We start from the raw sequence: 22,872 nt of genomic DNA, 5'->3' as shown, positions 1-22,872 counted from the left end.
GAGTGATTTCCCCCTCCCCCTCCCTCTGTGTTCTTATCGGTTCGGACCTCTCCTCCTTTACCTTCATACCCGGGGAACTGCCTTGGTAATAATGACGGTTACCAGATTCTTCTCTGAGAACTCTCTTGAGCATTTTACCCTAAACATAACGTGATTTCTCAGAAGCATTTTAAGCACGGTAATAAAAGCATCTTCCTTCTCTGCCTCCTTAACACTTTCTGAGTCGGGCAAAGTGCAGCCATCACCCCCCTCCCTATTACACCACCCTGTAGGAGTTTAAAAACGTCACCTGCAAATCCTCTGTTGAAGCGAGCCGCCTGGGAGATTGCTGTACTCCTAGGGGCAGCCCTTTTGACGGTAACGCCTCAGATGAAGCCGCGCTCAAACGACTGTCCCATGGAATGGCTCGGCTATCAAGGATGCCGCCAAAGGGCGGTGGATGCCCGGAGCAGCCTCCCAGTGGAGACGGTAGAGAGACGGACAGCATCTGAATTCAAGAAAGCACGGGACAAGCACGGGGATCTCGGAGAGCTTGTAGGGATTGTAGAGCTGAGCGTTGTGGATGGGCAAACAAGATGGGTCATGTGGTCTTTTTCTGCCATCTTGGTTTTTTCTGTTGCTGTCACCAGCAGGGTGGGGCGGGGGGGGGGGGGAATGATATTTGTGATGTCTGAGGCAAAAAAGAATTCAGGGAGAGGAAATGAGAATGCTTGAGTTTTGCAAAGTATAAAATACTGATCTTGTGTTCCTTGAGGAGGCAAGTCCTCATGGAACATCCAAACTTATGGCCTGCTTCAAGGTAAATATTCAACAGGTCATTTTGTATGCTTTGATTTGCTGATACAGGATTTTCAGACCTTCATGCAGTTCAATGTTTCCTTTCAATCCGACCTGTATGAAGACATTATTCAGTTAAAGTTCCTATTGTGTATGCATGGCTGTGATTATAAAACGCCATTAACGGGGCCAAGGACGCATAAACAAACATGTAGACGTCATGTAAGAAGACTAAATTATTATTGAAGAAAACAGCACATCATTTCTGAACAGATCACTGCAAAACATTCTTAAATAGTCTTGTTAAAAAAAAAAAAATCATGTTCTTGATTAATTTTGCACCTGCCTCTGAGTTATTCCATTAAAACCGTTTAGCAGGTATGTTTGTCGTGTCCCAGCCCAAGTTTTAGAAAGTGAGATCACTGTATAATAACTTTCCATTCAGGGTTTCAAGTTCATTGTAAGTTAATCATTAAAAACATCAGCAGTGTGGAATTCAGGCTAGAACAACACTTTCCAAGTGCATTATGGAACAGAGGGAGAAAGGAAAGGTTGTTTTTTTATTTCAGCTTTTCAACTTGGCAATATAGTAACGTGAAACATGTTAGCCTAGGTCATATTGATTTGATTAAAAAAGAGTTAGAAGCCCTGAAATCCATGACACTTGGTGGAAGGTCACGTAATGTTGTTCTAAGGCCGTATTTTTGAATTGTTTCCACCTGAGAACCTTTCTACGGAGCTCAAACTTGATTAGCTATGGCAAAACCATAAGTTATATTGGAAAGGTTGCATGTACTTTTTTTTGTTCTCTGGAGGCCTTGTTTTTTTCCACTCTAGAGAACACCAAGCTCTGTCTAGAATCGCATCTTGGTGTCTGTTACAGATCCTAGTTTAGAAGTCATCCACACATTAGGGACATTCAAAATCACGGACTTTCAACACTATTCTTGCTTGACCTACAAATTGTTGAAAGGAAATTGGGCAGAACATGCAATGTAAAAATGCTGAAGATGACAAGAAAAGTAATTTTTACTATCAAATACCATTCTGTATGTTTTTTTTTTCTTTCCATGGGTATCCTAACTTCTTATGTTCTTTGCACTGTATATGTATTGCCTGTGCCTGTCTTGTCTTCAGTAGCTGTGGCTCTTACGCTACATAATACTGGGATTATTCTGTAGGACATGATTTACTCTGAACAGTGCTTGCCACAATGGCAGCTTATAGACCTCTATTTCAATAAATATGTAAGGTACAAAATTTAAGAAGTGTCAGAAAAAATCTTTTATTACTGTCTAAACCAGCTTATCTATTGTTTCATTACAAATTTACAAAATTCAAATATAACAGCATACATTTTTAGGCTACCTTTAATATATACCAGCAATATCCATATCACTGAACATCTTTGCAAAGCATGCTGCAAAAGACCCATTATTACATCATATAACCAGTCATACATACATTCATACACATCTCAAAAACACTTCAATATACTCAACAGTGCTCATATAACACACATGGCTATGAACAGTTAGCACTCTCAAGACAATAGATTGTTCTCCAAGGGACTTTTTGATTTTAACAACATTTCTAATACCAATAAAATACAAATCCCTCTGACTATCCCAACACCTCTTTGAGCTCACTCTATTGAAATAGCAGCTGTCCTCAGTCAAAGTTCTTTGCTATATACAGTCTGGACTTCCAAAGAGACGGTTCTATATAATTAGACTCCTTCCTAAAGCAGTAACTTTTCCTTGTAATAGAAGACTTTTTTTTTTTAATCGGGACAACAGTTGAAAAAAACCCCATCTCCATCATGAAGAGGAATCTCAATCCATTGTTACTTCCCTGTCATTCTTGATAAGGTTTCTCATGCCAATGATGGAGGCACTTGAGAAATTTCAACAACCGGGTGCAGCTCTCCTCATGGACAATACATTGTGCAGTATATTGCAGTATTTTTGGAAGTACGGCGCCATGAGGCTTCATTCGCACTTAGCCGGGAATCTTTTCTCCTCTTCTGTATCCCCTTCCAGCTCATTCAATCCCCATCGTCGGCCGCAGGCCAGGCACCAAGTTCCTTCTACAGTCTTGCAGTCATGGACCCCTGCTCTGGCACCTAGGCGTCACCATTGTACAATGACTGTGGGATGCCCTCCATTGCGGGGGGCTGTGAGCATTGCCTCTGCAGCATCGCCAGCCACATCAGACCCCGGGACCAAATTCAAGTCCTCTGTGCAGCAGAATGCAGTACTGTCTCAGAGCCAGTGCAGTCATCCAGCACTTCAGTTTTCCGAGTCCCCCACACTGGCATTGGATGCTGGTTTTTACTGTGCTCTTCTATTGACCTGAAGTGCATGAAATACAGCTCTGCTGAAATGATAATGTTATTTGATCCTGAGCACTTTGGAAGATGAAGATTCTAAAAAAAGACACAAATAGATTTTGCTTTCCACTGTAAACCACAGACTTCAGGGGTAAGAGCTGAGCTAAGAACTGTACCATGCGGAATGTATTCACCAGTAAGAGAATGGAGTTAGCTGTTCAGTGCAAGATAGGAAGCTAGCACATAGCTTCAGCCACAGCTGGAAATGCAAGTTGAGAGCAATTTTCAAAGACATTTATCCAGGTAAAATGGCCAGCCAGAAAATTGCTCTCTTCCCGGCTGGAACTATGCACAGGCTTCAAGCCGAGTTAAATAGAGAACATTCCTGGGTGTGAGGGGTTGGTGTTAGGTCGGTGGAAGAATACAGCATGCATACATGGGATTTTCAAAAGTACATGCACTGTTTTAGTCCCTTACGCAGAGCGAATGACTTTTTTTTTTTTTTTTGTGTGTGTGTGTATTAAAAAACTTTATGCTGGCTCATTTTTCCAAGTGAATCAACCCGGGTAATTTCTCTCTGACAGCCGCAGTTTTCAGCTATGTGGGCTCTTTGAAAAGTGCGCCCATATTAGATTCCTCAGCCTTATATTCAGTAGCAGAGAATGTGCAATGTTTTGTGAATATTCAGTACCTCAGGAATGGTAAAGGTTTGGCTGCCTGGATCTCAGAAAAGTCCCCATGTCCCACGGGTGCATTCTGTGGCAGTGCTCCCCAAAATGTTACTGTTCAGTGCCCCAATCATAGCATCTACCACAAAATGAAATCCATTTTCTCTTACTGGTTTATTTTAAAGGGTGTTCACGCTGAAATAGTGTGAAGCTGCAGTTCTTTAGATTTGCAACTTACAATAGGTTTAAAGTGTGCATCTTAAATCTGGAATCCGTTGTATTTGCTTGTAGATAAAGAAAACAGGGGTCCCAGATTTGTTTGAAAGGTTTCCAATTACTTTTCAAAAGAGATTTTTTATTTCTTGGTTTCCCCCCCACGTACTTCTGCTCCCGGGACCTGCTCCCCTGCTTCTTGCAGGAGGTCATTAGCAAAGGGAAGTTGCCAGCAATGGTTTTGCAAGCTTACAGATGCAGGTGTCTGTGGACTTGGGGTTTTGTGTCGCCCTTCCTCGTTCAGCGCATTGCACTAACAGTTTTCCTTCTGCTTTCTCATCGAGATGAGATTTGGCAGACAGACGACTTTTGGTTGTAGTTCATTTGAGTTGCAAGCTGCACTGCCTTCTCTGTGCTTCTAGTTGACCCACAGAGATTTCTAGATTTACAAAGTGTTTTAGCAGTTTTAAATGGTTTCGGCTTCATTTCCAGGCCTGCACGTCACATTTTTCTGCAGCTAAACGTCTTTGAAAGAGACTGTATGAGAGAGATGCTATGTGAAATCAAATTCCCTTCTTCATGAGCCTCAAGTCCGCAGGGGATAAACGGCAGCTGAGAGTATCGACTCATTTTGGTTCCATAAAAGTCAGTTGGAGCTCACAATGCAATGCATCATCCAGGCAATTCAGGGCGCAGACTGACAAAACAGTTTCTTGTATTTGACATGAATGTTTGAAGTAGTGATGGGGAAACATTTTTGTGGTACAATTCCCCATTGTACCCTCAGAAATTGCTTTTTCAAATGTGCTCATGGATCCCTAGGAACAAAAGTGTAGTTGTGTTTTTTTGGGTTTTTTTTTTCCAGTTCACAAGGCCAGGGTTTTCCTCGAGGGCGAATTACTGAATACCGTATTCATTTTAGGCAAGAAGGATTTTTATTGCACTTAGCTCTCCCAGATGGCATTTTGTTGAAACAATCTGCAACATAAAATAATATCAGTAGTAACAAAACAGAGTTTTAGATAGATTAGCTGACAGTTAATCATAAAGTCATTAATAGGCTTTTGCTCCACATCCTGGATGTATTCTGTAGATGTCTAGTCTTGGCTCAGCTTAGCTGATGGGGGATCCAGAAGCTAAATCAGTGAAAGGCTGGGGGTGCCCAGATTGGGTGGTTGAGCATGCCTGTGAGGAACGCTGCAGCTGAGACCACCAACCATGAGCAAGACTGGTACTGGAGCGCCATCAGCCGGAGGCACTCTATAACAGCATAAAACCACTGTACCTGTGGGTTCATTTGGGGAGCCCAGACTGGAGTGGTTGAGCATTGCCTGTGAGAACTCTGTAGCTGAGACCAACAACCGTCTGGTGCTGGAGTGGCTTAGATTTTCCTCAGTCCTGCATTGCTAGATTTGATAGGGAGCAGTTCGTGTTTCAGCCAAGTCAGCTGCTCCATCTTTGACTTTCCAGGCAAATCTGTATTCTCTTTTCCCTAACCATCTTCAAATATCAGGGAATGGAGGGCTTGAGGGCTCTGCTGCCTACCATGAGTGGTCCACGTCTCTCAGCTCTTGATACTAGGCCTTCACCAAATCTAGATGTTGAGAGGCACTTGTTTCTGGAGGGAGAAGGTCTGATTACTGACTGTCTGTCTGTAGTATCACCTCCCAAGCTGAGTCCAGCACTGTGGGCGTGAACAGTTTGGGCTTTATGTCTACTCCTGTGGCTAGTACTTCAGGAGCCCAGGGTTTATCAGCCGTTTCTGCTCTGGTTAAACCACCTCTCCTCACTTTGGAGACTCTATGGACTGCCGTAACAGCTCTGGAGCTGTCTCCTTGCTAGTAGGATCGATAGAACTATTATGGTATCTTTGGAACCTTTGCACTCACATTTTAATACCCAGTCTCTTGCAATACAAGCACATGAAAGAAAGATGGAGAACTTGGAAGCGCAAATTGTCACTTTATAATTAGGAAGAAACGTTCTAGGCAGTGTAATTTGCACTTTCTGAATTGCCACCATGTCTGATTTATTTTCCGCTATGGATATGTTTAAAGAAATTCTGTTCCGATTTTTTTTTTTTTTTTTTTTTTTTTGAAGGTTTCTTCTGATCCTATTCCATCTGTTAAGGTCTTCTATCTTCCTGTCAAGAGAATGAAGTTTCTGCTGCTAATCCTTCAACTGGTCCTTCAGTACCAGTTGACAGTACAGATGTTCCTTTTCGTGAATCTTAAGAAGGTGACGTCTTGCGTACAACCTTATTGGTTACCTGTCTTGAGAGTTTGATAAGGATTGGACATTAAAATGTTTTCAGGCTTTCTTCTTGGAAAAAAGTTGGCTGATTTTCCTGATGTGTCTAAAACAACTCAGCAAAGGCATAAATTGTTTCTTCAAAAAAAAAAGTGGAGCTAGTTTTTCTTTTAAGATTTCCATGCAAGTGCCATATTAAACTGGGAGATGTAAAATATCTTTTCTCTGATCCTGAGCTGCCTGAGAATTTTCTCAAGAGCAGGGTCGTCAGTTTATAGAGTTCATGTACAGTAAAGCTCTCTCTCTCTGTATATATAAATTTATATAATATATATACATTTTGGTTAGATGACTTTTCCCTTGTTTAATTTCCTTTAGCTCACTCTATTGTGGTCTATACACTGATGGTCATACTGATTTATTTTTATTACAAATATTTCTTGATATTTAATTGCTTTACATGATCTATTGTTTGGGGTTTGGTTTTTTTTTAAGTATGTCTGGAAATTTAATAAAGAGCAAAAAAAAAGGTGAATGATTAAAAATACACATTTCAGAAGTTGTGCATAGCACTGTTTCTCTCTGAGCAGGTGATGTATTGTCAAAGAATGCCCTTTGCGAAGTATAACTGTGTTTAATGCGTGCCATGAATGTTTCTTAAACTTCCCTGTATTCGTTTCAGTCACCATTTCAATTACGATACAAAGCTACCTCTTCTTTTCTGGTTTGACTGTTTCTTAACTTAATACCTTCTACATTTGATCTTATTCCTAGGTCCTGTTTTTTGTTTCACATGATTTGATTTGTTATATTTTAAACTCTGTTTAATTAGTATAAGATGTGCACCATTATTTATTTTTTTTTTATAAAGATTTCCTCTTCATCTGTGTGTGCTATACTCATGCTTTGCATGGCCGAATGTGATGCCTTCCCAGGATTCTGATAAGGTTCAATATAGCAGTGCCCTGATTCACTCCAATGTATAGTGCTAGGAGTTGTAAGAAGGAAAAGGATTTCAGAAACTTTTAAAAACTATTATTTCCTCTTGAACCCCCTCAGTCCATTGTAGTCAACTTTTTTTTGCAGGGAGGTGGCAGGTATTAAGTGTGGCTAATTCATCCTGCTGTCTGAGGAGATCCTCATTTACTGGAAGCAAACTTGCTTTCTCCATCGACAAGCAGGGCTGAATTAGCCATGACACGTGGGGAGTCCCAAACTGAGCGTTGCATGACAGAGCTCTTACTGAAAAAGCAACCTGGACTGTTCCCCCTCCCCCGCCCACCATGGAGAATGGACTACTGGGTGAACGGGCTATGCGGACTGCTTGCCCGAAATTACTATCTCTTCTGGAGAGACTGCCTAAACAGTAAAAGGATGTGAAGGTGAGAACTAAGTTGCACCTTTGCAGATAGCTTCAGTGATCATGGCTTTAAGGTGAACCATGGAGGTAACCATGGCTCTTACCCAGATGAGCCTTGACAGTCTGGTATCTAGAGGCCAGCTATAGCAATGGTAGGCTCTTTTAGGCCTTGACCTCTTCAACTTGTTTTCTTATGAGACCAATACTTAATCTTCCTTCCAGGTCTTATTACCAATTTTGACATAATTCCCACAGCCAGCAAGATTAGTGAGACTGTTGTCCCAAAACATCCAGCCTCCCCCTGCATACTGGAGTTTGTTTTTTAACCAGGATCTTTGATGTAGGTCGCCCCAGCCTTTTTGGAAGTCCAGTGCTGTTACAGTTGTAACCGCCGCTCCATGTAGATTACCCCAGTGCTGCTGGTTAGTCTGTGAAAGTCACTCTCCGCTTGTGTTGATTGCCGTTTTTGAAGGATTGAATAGTTTAGGCAGGCCTTAATTTTCTTCTGCTCTGCATTTTTCAGGTTGCTCTGCTCGATGTTGACATTTGTGGACCATCGATTCCAAAAATGATGGGACTGGAAGGAGAACAGGTACGTCTCTGCTGGTCGTGAGCAGGCTAGAAGCAATCTGCCACTTCTAAATACAAAACCAACCTGGCTTCATTTCAAAATATAGAAATGTCTAGAGCAGTGGTTCTCAACCTTTTTTTGGCCGGGACACACCTGACAGATGGTTCTCACATGCGTGACACACTGAGCATGTGACCGTCACGGGGCTAAATGTAAACATGCACTCTGCATCCACAGGAATCCCCTAAACCCCCCGCAATGAGTGCAGAGCAGATCTAGGGCATTACCCTGTACAACTCGCCATACAAAAAAGATATTCTGGTTCTGATGACATCTCAGTAAAAGCAAAACAAACTCCCTTTACTACCAGGCACAATAGCCCTTCTTATGAAAAGACAGTAATTTACCACTAATGCATATCCTATTGAGAAAACACAACAAATAAGATTGATACAAAAGCCTACATGCTAGTAAAATATCTCACCTCTGTCACACACCCAGAACTGACCTTCACCAAGTACAGAAAAACCACAAATTATAAATATGGAGACAGAAACTGGAATGGAAAACCAAAAAAGCCACTCTGCATGCAGTGCAAACCTAGAGAAATGGAAAGAGAAATATAGCACCTAACATAGTCCCAGGATCTGCAATAATGCACACAAACTAACCCGCACAAAGATACACCTGTATTATGGAACACACTCAACCAGTAACAACCGTATCTAAGGAATACAACTATTAAACCAGGCCCTAAACACTAATACATTTCCTATTGGGAAAACAGAATAAGCCAAGCTGCTATAGCGCCCCACACAGAAATAATTGTAAAGCTTTACTAAAAATGTTACAAAACAGCTGCTGAACAGAATATCCAACAATTAAAAACTCATAAAAATTATTAAAACATGTCCAAATATCAATAAAATATTTCAAAACAGCAGACATCGCATAATACCCAATAATTAAAATGGCAATCAAGAAAAATAAATTTAAAAAGCCACCTTTTCTTACCCTCTCCAGCAACTCTCCTACTCCTTTCCCTTCCAGGCCAATAGCACTCACAGGAAGCAGCAAGGGCTGCTGAAGCTCTGTCCTCACAGTCCTCTTCCTTAGCGCCCACAACCAGTCACTCACACACATAACTCCAATTAGACCCCACGAACAGTCTCGGTCTCTCTCACCTCCCTGACCAGTCTCTCTCTCAATCACACTCATGGTCTCTTATATACAAGCTCTCAACCACACACAAATGCTCTCACACCCACACCAGCTCTCACCCAGGCTTCCATTCACACCCACACACACCAGCTCTCACCCAGGCTTCCATTCACACCCACACACACCAGCTCTCACCCAAGCACCCATTCACACCCACACACACCACCTCTCACCCAAGCACCCATTCACACCCACACACACCACCTCTCACCCAAGCACCCATTCACACCCACACACCCCAGCTCTCACCCAGGCTCTCATTCACACACAGACACCCCAGCTCTCACCCAGGCACTCATTCACACACAGACACCCCAGCTCTCACCCAGGCACTCATTCACACACAGACACCCCAGCTCTCACCCAGGCACTCATTCACACACAGACACCCCAGCTCTCACCCAGGCACTCATTCACACACAGACACCCCAGCTCTCACCCAGGCACTCATTCACACACAGACACCCCAGCTCTCACCCAGGCACTCATTCACACACAGACACCCCAGCTCTCACCCAGGCACTCATTCACACACAGACACCCCAGCTCTCACCCAGGCACTCATTCACACACAGACACCCCAGCTCTCACCCAGGCACTCATTCACACACAGACACCCCAGCTCTCACCCAGGCACTCATTCACACACAGACACCCCAGCTCTCACCCAGGCACTCATTCACACACAGACACCCCAGCTCTCACGCAGGCACCCATTCACACCAGTTCTCACCCAGGCTTCCATTCACACCAGCTCTCAACCAGGCACCCATTCACACACAGACACACCAGCTCTCACCCAGGCACCCATTCACACACAGAGACACCAGCTCTCACCCAGGCACCCATTCACACACAGACACACCAGTTCTCACCCAGGCACCCATTCACACCAGTTCTCACCCAGGCACCCATTCACACCAGTTCTCACCCAGGCTCCCATTCACACCAGTTCTCACCCAGGCTTCCATTCACACCAGTTCTCAACCAGGCACTCATTCATACACAGACACACCAGCTCTCACCCAGGCACCCATTCACACACAGACACATCAGTTCTCAACCAGGCACCCATTCACACACAGACACACCAGCTCTCACCCAGGCACCCATTCACACACAGACACATCAGTTCTCAACCAGGCACCCATTCACACACAGACACACCAGCTCTCACCCAGGCACCCATTCACACACAGACACACCAGCTCTCACCCAGGCACCCATTCACACCCACACACACCATCTCTCACCCAGGCACCCATTCACACCCACACACACCACCTCTCACCCAGGCACCCATTCACACCAGCTCTCACCCAGGCACTCATTCACGCACACAGACGCACCCGCTCTCACCCAGGCACTCATTCACGCACACAGACGCACCCGCTCTCACCCAGGCACTCATTCACGCACACAGACGCACCCGCTCTCACCCAGGCACTCATTCACGCACACAGACGCACCCGCTCTCACCCAGGCACTCATTCACGCACACAGTCGCACCCGCTCTCACCCAGGCACTCATTCACGCACACAGTCGCACCCGCTCTCACCCAGGCACTCATTCACGCACACAGTCGCACCCGCTCTCACCCAGGCACTCATCCACGCACACAGACGCACCCGCTCTCACCCAGGCACCCATTCACACCCACACGCACCACCTCTCACCCAGGCACCCATTCACACCCACACGCACCACCTCTCACCCAGGCACCCATTCACACCCACACACTCCACCTCTCACCCAGGCACCCATTCACACCCACACACACCACCTCTCACCCAGGCACCCATTCACACCCACACACACCACCTCTCACCCAGGCACCCATTCACACCCACACACACCACCTCACCCAGGCACCCATTCACACCAGCTTTCAGCCAGGCACTCATTCACACACACAGACGCACCCGCTCTCACCCAGGCACTCATTCACGCACACAGTCGCACCCGCACTCATCCACACACACAGACGCACCCGCTCTCACCCAGGCACTCATCCACGCACAGACGCACCCGCTCTCACCAAAAACTTCTTCTTCCTTCGCTGCAGGGATGGGCTCCAGTTCCGCCGCGGCTTTACTCCGGCGGGCCTTCTTTTTTCGCCACCGCGGGAATGGGCTCCCGTGGCGGCCTCGGTCGGGTTTCCTCTTCGCCGCCACAGGCTGTGGCGGCCTTGCTTTGTCGGGGTCAGGTCTCCTCTTCGCCGCCATGGGAATGGGCTCCCATGGCGGCTTTGCTTCGTCGGGGGTCGGGTTTCCTCTTCATTGCGCGATCTTGCTTCGTCAGAGTTCAAAATTCCTCCCTGCCTGCCTCACCGGCCAATCAAAGGCTTCCTCCCTTCTTCCTACGCCCACTGGTAGGGAGGAGGCTTCCGATTGGCCTGCGCGGGGGCAGGCAGAATGAAGGAGGCTTCCCATTGTGTAATGGGGGTAGGAAGAACGAAGGCTTCCAATTGGCCCGCGTGTGCTGGAAAAAGGCAAAAGGAAAGTAGAACGGGGTAGTGGGACACCGGGAGACGCGACACACCTGGCGGTGTTTGGCGACACACTAGTGTGTCGCGACACACCGGTTGAGAAGCGCTGGTCTAGAGGATTGAAACTTTTAGGAAAAAAGGGGAGACTGAAGCATCCTGGAAACAGGATGCTGGGCTTGATAGACCCTTGGTCTGACCCAGTATGGCATTTTCTTATGTTCTTATTATAAAACTAACATTACATGAACTGATGATTGCAAGCAAGTAGAGCAAACATCCTATTATGAACAAACCGTTTTACCTCCCTGCAGCCAAACAAAAAAACTAGCAGCTTTGAGTTCATGAAAAAAGAACCCAGGCAGTTAGGAAATGGCTTGATAGATATATTTTTTATTTGCACTTTATTATATTTCAAATCATTACAGAGAATGACAAGTAAAGCATCTTCTCATAATAACAGAATAAGAAATTAAAGCAGTAAGGCAATATTTATGCAAAAGACTACATTATTGGGGGAATAATAAAGAAAATAAGAAAGCTAAATTTAATTTAGTATACCGGGAATTCCCAAAACCCAAATCTTCAACCAGGGTTGCCCTTGTCAGTTAGAAACCTCTCAAGATCTGCCGGACCTGAAAAAATAAACTTGTTACCGCGAAGGGAAATGCCACACTTACATGGAAATTTCAAATAAAAAAACAACTGCCCCCAAGTCTAACACCCTGGTCTTCAACTGGAGAGACTGCTTCCTTCTTAACTAAGTTTCCTTAGGAACTTCTGGAAAAATCTGTATCTTCTGTCCACAAAACTTATTGTCCTTAAAAGTATTGATGAAAAAACAAATCTTTGTCTGCCTTCTAATACAAAGGTAAGAAAAAGGTGGCTCTAATTATTATATCATCAGATTCAAGAAATGATGAAATATTAGGGCTTACTATTGGGGTGAAACATCAGAAGACCCATCAACCATGTTTCCCCCCTGCTCCCCCCCTTTTTAACAGGCAAGTAATAAGAATTTGATAGTAAAAATCTTATCACTTGAAAATTGGAGAATATCGCTTGCATATTTTTTTAACTAACTCAGCCCCAGATAAAAGGCGAGTTATAGGAAAATTCAACAAATGTAAATTCTTGGAAGGCAAACCATTCTCTAAGGCTTCACACCTCTAATGGATAATTAAATTATCCTTAACGCCTGCAGTTGAGGTTGACCTCAAGTTAGATGTGACTCCAGACTGTAATTTAATTTCAGATTCCATTTTAAGAGATCTTCTTTCTAACTCTGAAAACTTAAAGAGATGCCTTTTCAATATATAAATATACTTGATTTACAGAATTAGCTAAGGAATAATCAATCCTAGAAATCACTCTCCAGATATCTTTAAGAGAACAGTCTACAGGTTCATCTTGAATATTCGAGGCTGTCCCATCCTTTAACAAATTTAAAGAAACTGGCTCAGGGACAGGCTGAATAGCAATTGACAAGGCTGGTAAATTGTCCAGATTTTCTATTCTCTCAGTCATTAAGTCACTGGGAGTAGGTGTAGGAGCCAAGACGCCTTGAGCGATCAAAGTGGTCATTTCATTAGAATGATGAGTAGTATTTAAAGAGATATTAAAATCTTCATAAGCATACCCAGAGGAGATTGAGGTTTAGGAGGAGGAGAACGTGCTTCTAGGGCTAAAGAAATCCCAGCTAATTCTGAACGCTATTCTTGGAGTGTTGAATTAGCTTTAATTACATGTGAATCCATTGGCCCGTGGACTGAGATGGAGGTAGAAACTATTGTTAAAGTTTTCCCCTTCCTTTTCTTTCCCATAATAAACTAAAGGAAGAACAGAGAGAAAAACCAGCGTAAGGGGGTGCGCAGCTTGGGTGTGCCGGCAGCGGCCCGCCGCAATTTATGGTCCTCGGGGGGGGTCCTGTAGTGGTCAGGGTGTCCACAGTCGCACCCATAATACATACACCTATACCTCCATTATTTGTTGGCGCTACAATAATAACGAAACATGTTACCATGACCCAAAAGTGCAAAATCTCGACCAGGGCACTTGGACCTCCAGATATGCCTTCACATTTCCAGGGTTTGATCTCTCTTTCTTTAGCTTCTGAATCCGTGGCACCAATATCTGGCTCTTTTTTTCGTTTTGGCTTTAATTAAAAATGAAGTTAAAAAAAAAACCAAAGATGAAATTTGTGACCGCGTATTTATTTATTTAAAAGTGTTTCTATACCGCTTTTACAAATAAAAATGTAGTCAAAACGGTTTACAGTTAAAAACACACATAATCTCAATAAAAGGCAATAAAATAGACAAATTTCTGCAGTGAAGCTCTTCATCCGGAGTGCCCTCCTTCTCTTCCCCTGACGTTTATCTGCCAGGGACAGGAGCTCTAACCCTAGTATCCTGCCTATGTCGTTTGCGTTAGAGACTGGCGGGCTTGACTACACAAATTATTTTTCTGCCTTCTAGTTCCAAATTTCATTGAATCTCCTTGAGATGGGCAGTGACTGCAAAACGCAAGTCATAAATGATCTGTTTTGCTTTTTATCTTGGTATTAAGTGCATATGTACATGATATTTGTTAAAGCTTTATTACTGCAGAGGTTTCTCATTTTGGGTCCTAGCACAGCTCGGTTCCATATCGGCCCCTTCCCAGCTTGTGTGTATCTGGTTATTGATCTTTGTTTTGGATTTGCTGCTCCTTTTCTTTGTTTGTTTTGGAAAGAAAGGCATTTGCCTGCTGTGAAATAGGGAGTTTGCCTGGTACACCATTTCCTTCCTTGCTGAAGTGGGATTTTCCAAGCCCAGCTATCACTGAGCAGAAAGATTTAAAAAAAAAAAAAAAAAAAACCTAAACAAAACTGGGAGAGAGCCATTTGCTTTATTTAAAAGTGATCCGTTTCTTTTGCTTTACTGCTTCTAGGTTCACCAGAGTGGCTCTGGGTGGTCTCCAGTGGTAAGTTGTATGCATTTTTTAAAGAGCCCATTACTGCAGAAGTTACTGTTTGAAGAAGCTGACATAGGATTCCCTGTACATACCCAGATCAATCCAGACTCCTGGTTTTATTCATCCCTGCCAGCAGGTGGAGACAGAGAAAGCTTTTCTAACACAGCTTGATAAGCCCTGGTGCCACCTGCAATACCTCAGTATTTCTCTGTCTCCAGCAGATGGTGGCTGGTGCGTAAACCTGCAGTCTTCGGTTACTTTTCTTTTTTTTCTTTTTCGGGTGAGCCTTCCTCCCAGGGGTTTGGATCCCAAGGGGGGACCCTTTCCCTGTTTGGTTGAGGTTGATGAGCTGGAGGTCGGTGACCTTTTTGTATGCTGAATCCTGGTTGATCCGTGGGGTGTAAATCTGGTGGTCCAGATCCCTCCCCTCCACAAGGCCGCTCCAGCAGCTTTCAGCTCCTTTTTTTCTTCAGGGTTTTTTTTTTCTCTCCTGGTTTTGTTTGTGGCTGAACTGAGCTGGACAGCTCCCTTCAGCCTTAGGAGAGGAGTTCCCCTGTTATCTTTTATTTCAGTTTGGTAAAGTTTAAAAAAACAAACAGCTCTATGGGCTGTAAGGAGCAGCTGCAGAAGTTACTGTTTGCAGAAACTGATATAGGGTTAACTGCTCTGGATTGCTGCAGAGCTTTTTTTTTTAAAACTGTTTTATTTGTTAACTGCCAAACATTTGGAGTCATGTGGGAGCTGTCCTAACCTTGTGTCTAATGCCAGTTGGGTTTTCTGGATAACCATAATGAATACGGGTGAGACCAGATTTGCATGTGCTACCTCCATTGTATGCAAATCTGCCTCATGGATATTCATTGTGGCTATCCTGAAAATCAGACAGCTCCTTTAGAATTGGGTTGGGAACCATGGAATCAGCATTTTTAAGAAAGAATGTATTTTCTCAGTCATTTTGAGGGTTTTGGCAGAACGATACAATCTTTATGACCTCCATAGCGCTACTGAGCCTCTCTGAGACTTATTTGTGGTTGTGGGATGATAGAACAGGATGTTGCAGTGCCACTAAAGAGGGAACAGATATTATTTGCTTTCCACTTAAGAGAAGAATTTTCCCCTTGCTGATTCTGTTTTCTGTATTCTGAACCATGCTGTCTGTCTCTAACTGTGAATGTGAACTTCCAAGTCAGACAGTGAAATCCAATATTTTGTTCCTGGGAACAGAGCCTGTGATTTACTTAACAATATTGGTTCAAATGCAATACAAGTTTTGTTAAATCCATTTAAAAATTGTATATGTGGCAGGAAAAGTAATGCACGAGTTTTGTTTTTCTTCAAATAATGAGCCATTACCTAGTGCTTGCATAAGTCTACAAGGGGGCTGATGCAATAAAGTGCCCTAGCGCAGGAGTTTTTGCACAGTTGGGCACGCGTTTTGATGCGCTAGACTAGCACCCGACGCAGTCAGGAGATTAGCTCACCCAAAACGCACGCGCCCTAACAGATGCATAGCTGATAGCGCCCTTCCCATCTAAATTCCCCAGCGCAGGAAATCATTGGGAGTTCAAGGCATACTTTTTAATGTGGCAAATTTTAACTCCAGCCAAGAGGTGGTATAAAGTCAGGTCGTGAGTTGAAGGGGGTCGCGAGAATTAAAAAAAATAAATACATAAAAAATGACGGTCCTCAGTGTGTCCTCCTACTTAGTATCGTTGTGACAGTTTAATTTACTGCTTGCGGTAGAGAAAATGAAATGTATATTGGCTTGATTTAAAAAAAAAAAAAAAAAAAAAAAAATTCTTATGGCCCATGATTTCAATGCCCATAGATAGTTCAGCAACCTCAGCAAAATAACAGAAAAAAAGTTGACCTGAAGAAGCGTGATAAAAACTAATGCTCGAATTGAGCACCCGTAGCACTTGTGGGCTCCCAATGCATTTGAACGCTAAAGACGCGCAATTCTCCCCTCGCGTGCTCTTTTTTTTTTTTTTTTACTTCTTTTTGCCTATTGTACCCACCTAAATTGTAATCTGGGCAGGGGCTCTTGGTACCTGTGTGTAATTTGATGTACAGGTTTAGGGCACTGTATAAATGCTCAAACAATTAAAAAAAAAAAAAGAAGCAGTAACAGAACAGTCACAGCCATTGCCAGCCCGCGGGTTCCAGCGTTGCACCCCCTGTACTGCCATCTGCTCGGGCCCAGTCCTGTCCCTGTGATCGGCAGCTGCCCATGCCCAGGTTGCAGTGGGGGGCACCTCGTTTCCCTCGAATTCTGTCCTGTCATTTTGATCAGCCACCGCCCTTGCCCTGCAGGGTCCGTTAGCTGTTGCCCAAAATAGCAGTTATCAAGTCAGGCTGGGTTATTATACCGGTTCTAGAGGGGATTTATTTGTCCATCTGTTCTGGGTTTTGTTTTGTTTTGTTTTTCAGTATGTTGAAGACAACTTAGCAGTGATGTCAGTTGGTTTCTTGCTCACCAGTCCCGACGATGCTGTTATCTGGAGGGGACCCAAGAAAAATGGTTGGAATGCACATATTCTGTATTCTTTATGGCTGTGAGTTGATGAGGTTGTCTGAGAGCCAGACCTGAAGCCATAAAAATAGCTTGTTGTTATACCATTGCAGGGATTTGTAATTTCTCTTTCGTACCTTGTTTTATTTTATTTAGCTTGCATATATTTTGAAAAATGGGCAGAATCACTTGATTTGCTGATCCTGCCTGACACGTTCCTGTGCGGCTGAATTGATCACTTCAAACTAACCTTTTCTGCACTAAGTAAACAGAACGCATTTCTTCCCGATTATGTGAAAGGGCGCGAATAAACTGGGCTGAGCAGACAGCAACCCTTCCCTGCCCACCCCAAAAAAAATATTGGCAGGCATTGTCCCCCATTAAGCAGCAGCTCACATTTATGTTCACAAGTGATTGTGAATCCTAGTTCTGTCCATGTGAAGATGGTTCTTAATGTGAGGGCTTAGCCGTTTATTGAATGTTTTGAGGGGCAGTTTTCAAAATTATGTGGCAGTGCAAAGTCTGTGGAGACTGTCGCCCACAGGCTTTCACCAGTTCTGAAAGAGAAAATGCGCGTGTGTTTTGTCCATAGGCCTGCCCTAAAGGCAGGCGGATAAACATATTCAGCTAACTTTAGGATAGCCGGATATTCAGTGCCACTGAATATACTTATTAGGCTGTAATTGAAGTAAGAATTTTACCAATAATACAATGTTACCCAGTGGATCCAACTGAGCTAACCCACTGCATTCATGGGCCTATATTTCCAATTTCTCTAATAAAAACAAAATGTTAAGTTCTGAGCTACAATGGGAGCCAAACCAGTGACCCAGAGCTGACTTCATAATCTGTATTTCAGGATAGGTAACAGGCCTGATGTAAACCTACTCAAAGTGGGTGCAGAATTTGGGGGTCTGTCTTGATCATTTTTATCACATTGCTGATTTTGTGTAGAATTTCCTTCTTTTTATTGTGATCTGTAAGTCAAATTTGCCCTTTTGAAACTTTACCTGGTCTAATCAGTGAGGTCCGGGCAGAGATAGTTTCATGCCTGAACTACTGTGATGGACTTTATACGGGGATTTCTGTGAAGGTAAAGCCATCAAGATCCAGTTACTTCAGAGACCAGAATTTTATCTAGGACAAACAGCCGAGAATATATAATCCAAGTGTTAGCCAATCTAGACAGGCTTCCTGTTATATAGTGTGTGCATTTTAAGAAATTGCTATGTGGCCCTTAAGGCCTTTCAGAATGGTCCAGTTTATCTTCAAGATCTGTTCTCCCTCCTATAGCTTTATGTCGTTACAAAGGACCTATTTCTTACACCACAAAGCTTGTGCCTTAAATCTTATTGGTAACAAATAGAAGAAAACAAACATCTCAACTGTACAGCCTGGAATTTCATCACATTTTCTTGAACCAGAGAAAATATTTGCCATGTTATAATATTCTTTCAAAATAACATATTCCTTATTTTTATCCTCCTAGTATTTCCATTTTAACTTTAAAATAGCAGTGGCATACATTCCTGGAATGTTGTTGACGTGCTGTATGCCTATCCATTTTTTATTTTTTTTTTTAGGCATGATCAAACAGTTTCTGCGGGATGTAGACTGGGGTGAACTCGATTACCTTATCATAGACACGCCTCCAGGCACCTCGGATGAGCATCTGTCCATTGTACAGTATCTCAGAGCTGCACACATAGATGGGGCAGTAGTAATCACCACCCCTCAGGTAAGGTACGGGTAGAAAAGAGAGGACAAAGAGCAGTCACTGTAGGAGAGCACGTAATCGTAACATTACAAATATTTAGTGCATTGCAGAAAGGTGCATCCAGCCAAGCGCACTGCTTTACCCTCATTCAAACCCACGTTTCGTGCGCATGAACCTTGCAGGAAGGAGTTTTACGCTCACAAAACGTGTATTCAAAAATTTGAGTACCACTTGGCGCTCTTGCATGGAAATCCCATGCAAATGAGGGCATTAAGCAGTGCTTTCCGTTGCAGACGTGCGCTGGCTTAACCTGCATTTTCTTAATGCTGGAACCATTACTCCTGGTCAGAGGTGGTATAAAGTTTCCAGAGTATGTGTCGCAAGAGCTTACAGATGAGGAGCAGACAGTCTGATTATAAATGTTCTGTGTTCTCAGCTTTAAAAATCTAAAATGTGTTTTCCCCAGCATTAGAATGGCAGAACAAAAGTACAAAATAAATGGCTCTTGTTAAAACTCTTTCCCCAGTAGTTCTCAAAATGTTTCATAATGGCTTGAGAGAGGTCATTCTGTGGTGCAAAACAAATCTGAAGCTCATACGTTTATGCTCAAATTTTCAAAGGCCCGCATGCGTAAAATACAGGGCTTGCATGTGTGGCCGGGCCTTGTGCACACCGCACGCATTTTAAAACGGGCCAGGCCACGCGCATAAACCCTGTTACGCGCAGAAGTGCCTGGCCTCTTCAGGGGGGGGGCGAGGCGGGAGCTGGGACAGCACACCCCGGCAGTTGGCCGGCACGCGTAACTTGCTTCTGCTCCGAAGGAGCAGTAAGTAGAAAAAAATGTTTAAAGTTGGAGTAGCTAGGTAGGTGTTAGGGGTCAGGGTGGAGAGGGGAAGGAAGGTTAGGCAGGGGGTTAGGGAAGTTCCCTCCCAGTCCGTTTCTTAATTGGAGTGGGCTGGGAGGGAACTGGGGGCCTGATTGCATCACTGCATTTATCAATGGAAAATTCGGCGCCCCCCCCCCCCCCCAGCACCCGCTGCCCGCACATCTGTGCGCGGATTTTAAAATCCTGCCCGACTGTTCGCATGGCCATCTGATTTTTATAAAGTGCGCGCACATGTTATAAAATTGTCCATGTGCGTGCTGGGAACTGCGCGCACATGGATGCCCACGTGTTTCTTTGAAAATCGACCCCTTGTTGCATAAAAATGTCAGTTCTACCATCTAGCCCCCCTCTGCTCTAGCACCCACGTTGAAAACATGTGTTCAGCCTGTGCTGAGCATACATTTTGCTGTATTTGCTTTTTTTTTTTTTTCTTCTTTTTTTTAAATTCCTGAGGTATTAGCTTACTTTATCAGGAGTTAAAAAATATATTTTAATCTGTTAAAAACTGCACTGGATTTCGGTGCCTAGTTTTAACACAGATTATTGCATCGCCTGCCAATTTAGTAAAATACACTGGCCCGGACATGATTTAAGGCTGAGTCAGATTTGCATCTGGCCATTGGGTGTCACTGTTATGCAGTGGTTGCGACTCCTTCCCCCTCAGGAGCTATGAATACTGCCTTTGCAGCAGCCCCAGCCTTGGCCAGCCCTGGGAGCAGAAGTCTGGCTCAGGACTGAACTGAAGTTTGCCTGCGGCAGTGCACAGCACAGGGCCAGCATGGTTAGAGTTGTGCTCAAGATAATTTTGCCGCAATCAGCCACAAAACAATATTGTGTTATAGGGTAATATTCATATTTAACAAACTCCTTTATAATAAGAAAATATACTGACTTCCAGATATCAAGACCAACACCTAAGGAGGGGAAAAAAGCTTATTATTTACATATATAATTATCTGATCTTCTTTTTCCTTCTTAATCCAAGTTATTGTTTCCCTGTTATATGTAACTGCTTCTCTACACTACAGTTCAAATTGTAATGTTTATTATATTTACACCCCTGTTCTTTGTGAACCAGCATGATGGGACTTCTGTCTTGAATGTTGGTATATAAAAAACCTTAAATAAATAAATAAAAATAATGAATCAGGCCCTTAGATTAGAAATAAGTGTTTGCTGAAATAATTGTACTGTACTATCTTTATAGGAAGTATCTCTTCAAGACGTGAGAAAAGAGATCAACTTCTGTCACAAGGTGAAGCTGCCCATTATAGGTGTTGTAGAAAATATGAGTGGCTTTATATGCCCAAAATGTAAGGTAAGAGTTTAGGGAATCAAAATGTTTTGCTCTTTTACTGTATGGAACTAGCAGTAATCAGATGGCGTTAGACTGTGTAGAATCAGTAAGGATGAACTGAAAGATTGGGGTACCGACCACTGTATACATAGACAGAAAAGCGATATGATAAGTGATGTAATGATTATTGATGACTGATAAATTTGCATTTATGTAAATGAAGCTACAGCTCTCCAGAGACCAGCTGGGTTGAAACAGCAGGTTGGTGTTAACGTCCAGAAAGGCCACGGGTACCTAAACGGCCAGACGTTGAGGCAACAGCAAATGCTGGTCTTGGTACTAGTTCAGATTATTATAAAGCTTGTGGTTACACATGAGAAGGGTTGCTGGGTGTGAACTGAAAAGGAGATCTTGTATCCTCATCTACCCAAGATGGTAAGGGACAAAGGAGGAAGCTGATAAAGAGTGATGTGTATGGATGGCAGCTGGGACATAGCAGTGTGGACAAGAAAACTGGACAGTCTTTTTTTTCTGCCATCATCTGCCCTGTTATTATGAGTACTAAGTGCGGTGTATTGCTAGAAGGCTTCTGCTGCTATACTGCATTAATCCTACTCCCAAGATGGAGTTGGTCACGTCATAACATTCTTTGGAAGAAGTACTCGAATAAACTTCTTTTTGTACACTAGGGCATTTTATATTTGACTGGAACCTGCTAAAACTGTTTAACCAGCAAGTAAATTAAAAACCCTAGTAATTTGATACTTGGGTTGATCTTTGGACTATGCAATACAGAAATACTTGTATACTTATATTACGTCTGTTGTATTTAAAGACTTATAATCTGTGGTACTTGTTTAAGCAGCAGGAGAATCCATGGTATCTAGAACACTCAGGAGACTGTCCAAGCACATCTTTTTTCAGTGCTATAACTAGATATGGAATGAGACTGACTAATGCATATTCAAGAGATGAGTATTTCTTTTAATTGGGCGAGAATCCTCCATTTTCTTTTCAGTGTCCATATTTTGTTCTCTGTTGCAGAATGAATCGCAGATCTTTCCTCCAACGACTGGGGGTGCAGAGAAGATGTGTCAAGATTTAAATCTTACTCTCCTGGGCAAAGTGCCTCTAGATCCCCGGATAGGTAAATAAAAGGAACGATTCCCACCAAGAAAAAGGGGTTTTTCGGTTGACTGGAAAAGCCTCTCTTTTTCATGACGGCCCACAAATGTCGTAACAATTTGATGCGCCAGCGTTTGAACTTCCAGTGAAGTTACACAGTATCTATAAAATAGTGCTGGTTAGTGCTGGTATCCTTTGTGTACATTACTTATCTGTCATGCAAACACCATAATTGGTACATCCTGCAATTCAGAAAATAACTGGCTTGCAAAATCCAAAACATTCTGCCTAGAGGAAACCAGAAAGGGTAGTTACTTATCTATAGTTCTTCTCTGTAGGTAATATTTTCAGCGGATTCACTACACTGTTGTGGCCCCAAGGCTCTTCCCAAGCACAATTCTTGTGTAAAATTATAAATTTGAGAGGGTCCTCGGGATGGCATTCAACAGGGTCATGTATCCTTAGTCCATTAAAATTCCTTACATTTGGAGCAACCATTATG

The 22,872-nt window shown here is 43.3% G+C and overlaps 1 protein-coding gene across 7 annotated transcripts in view; it reads left to right on the top strand.

Moving 5' to 3' along the window:
• The window catches only part of NUBP1 (nucleotide binding protein 1), a 39,891-nt gene that overhangs the window by 12,676 nt on the left and 4,343 nt on the right, over positions 1 to 22,872 (top strand). For 5 of the 7 annotated variants that reach the window (XM_029577382.1, XM_029577379.1, XM_029577380.1 and 2 more), the window contains 6 exons: positions 8,124 to 8,192; positions 14,810 to 14,842; positions 17,264 to 17,354; positions 18,929 to 19,083; positions 21,156 to 21,266; positions 22,290 to 22,392. In XM_029577382.1, coding sequence (XP_029433242.1) covers positions 8,124 to 8,192; positions 14,810 to 14,842; positions 17,264 to 17,354; positions 18,929 to 19,083; positions 21,156 to 21,266; positions 22,290 to 22,392 — 562 coding nt within the window. Of the gene's footprint in view, positions 1 to 6,114; positions 6,229 to 8,123; positions 8,193 to 14,809; positions 14,843 to 17,263; positions 17,355 to 18,928; positions 19,084 to 21,155; positions 21,267 to 22,289; positions 22,393 to 22,872 lie in introns of those variants that run through there. The other 2 variants (XM_029577383.1, XM_029577377.1) reach the window with 2 other exon arrangements.

This window comes from Rhinatrema bivittatum, chromosome 14, assembly GCF_901001135.1.
Source record: "Rhinatrema bivittatum chromosome 14, aRhiBiv1.1, whole genome shotgun sequence".
NCBI lineage: Eukaryota > Metazoa > Chordata > Amphibia > Gymnophiona > Rhinatrematidae > Rhinatrema > Rhinatrema bivittatum.
The sequence above is the reverse complement of the archived record's forward strand: the minus strand, read 5'-3'. Positions and strand labels throughout refer to the sequence as shown.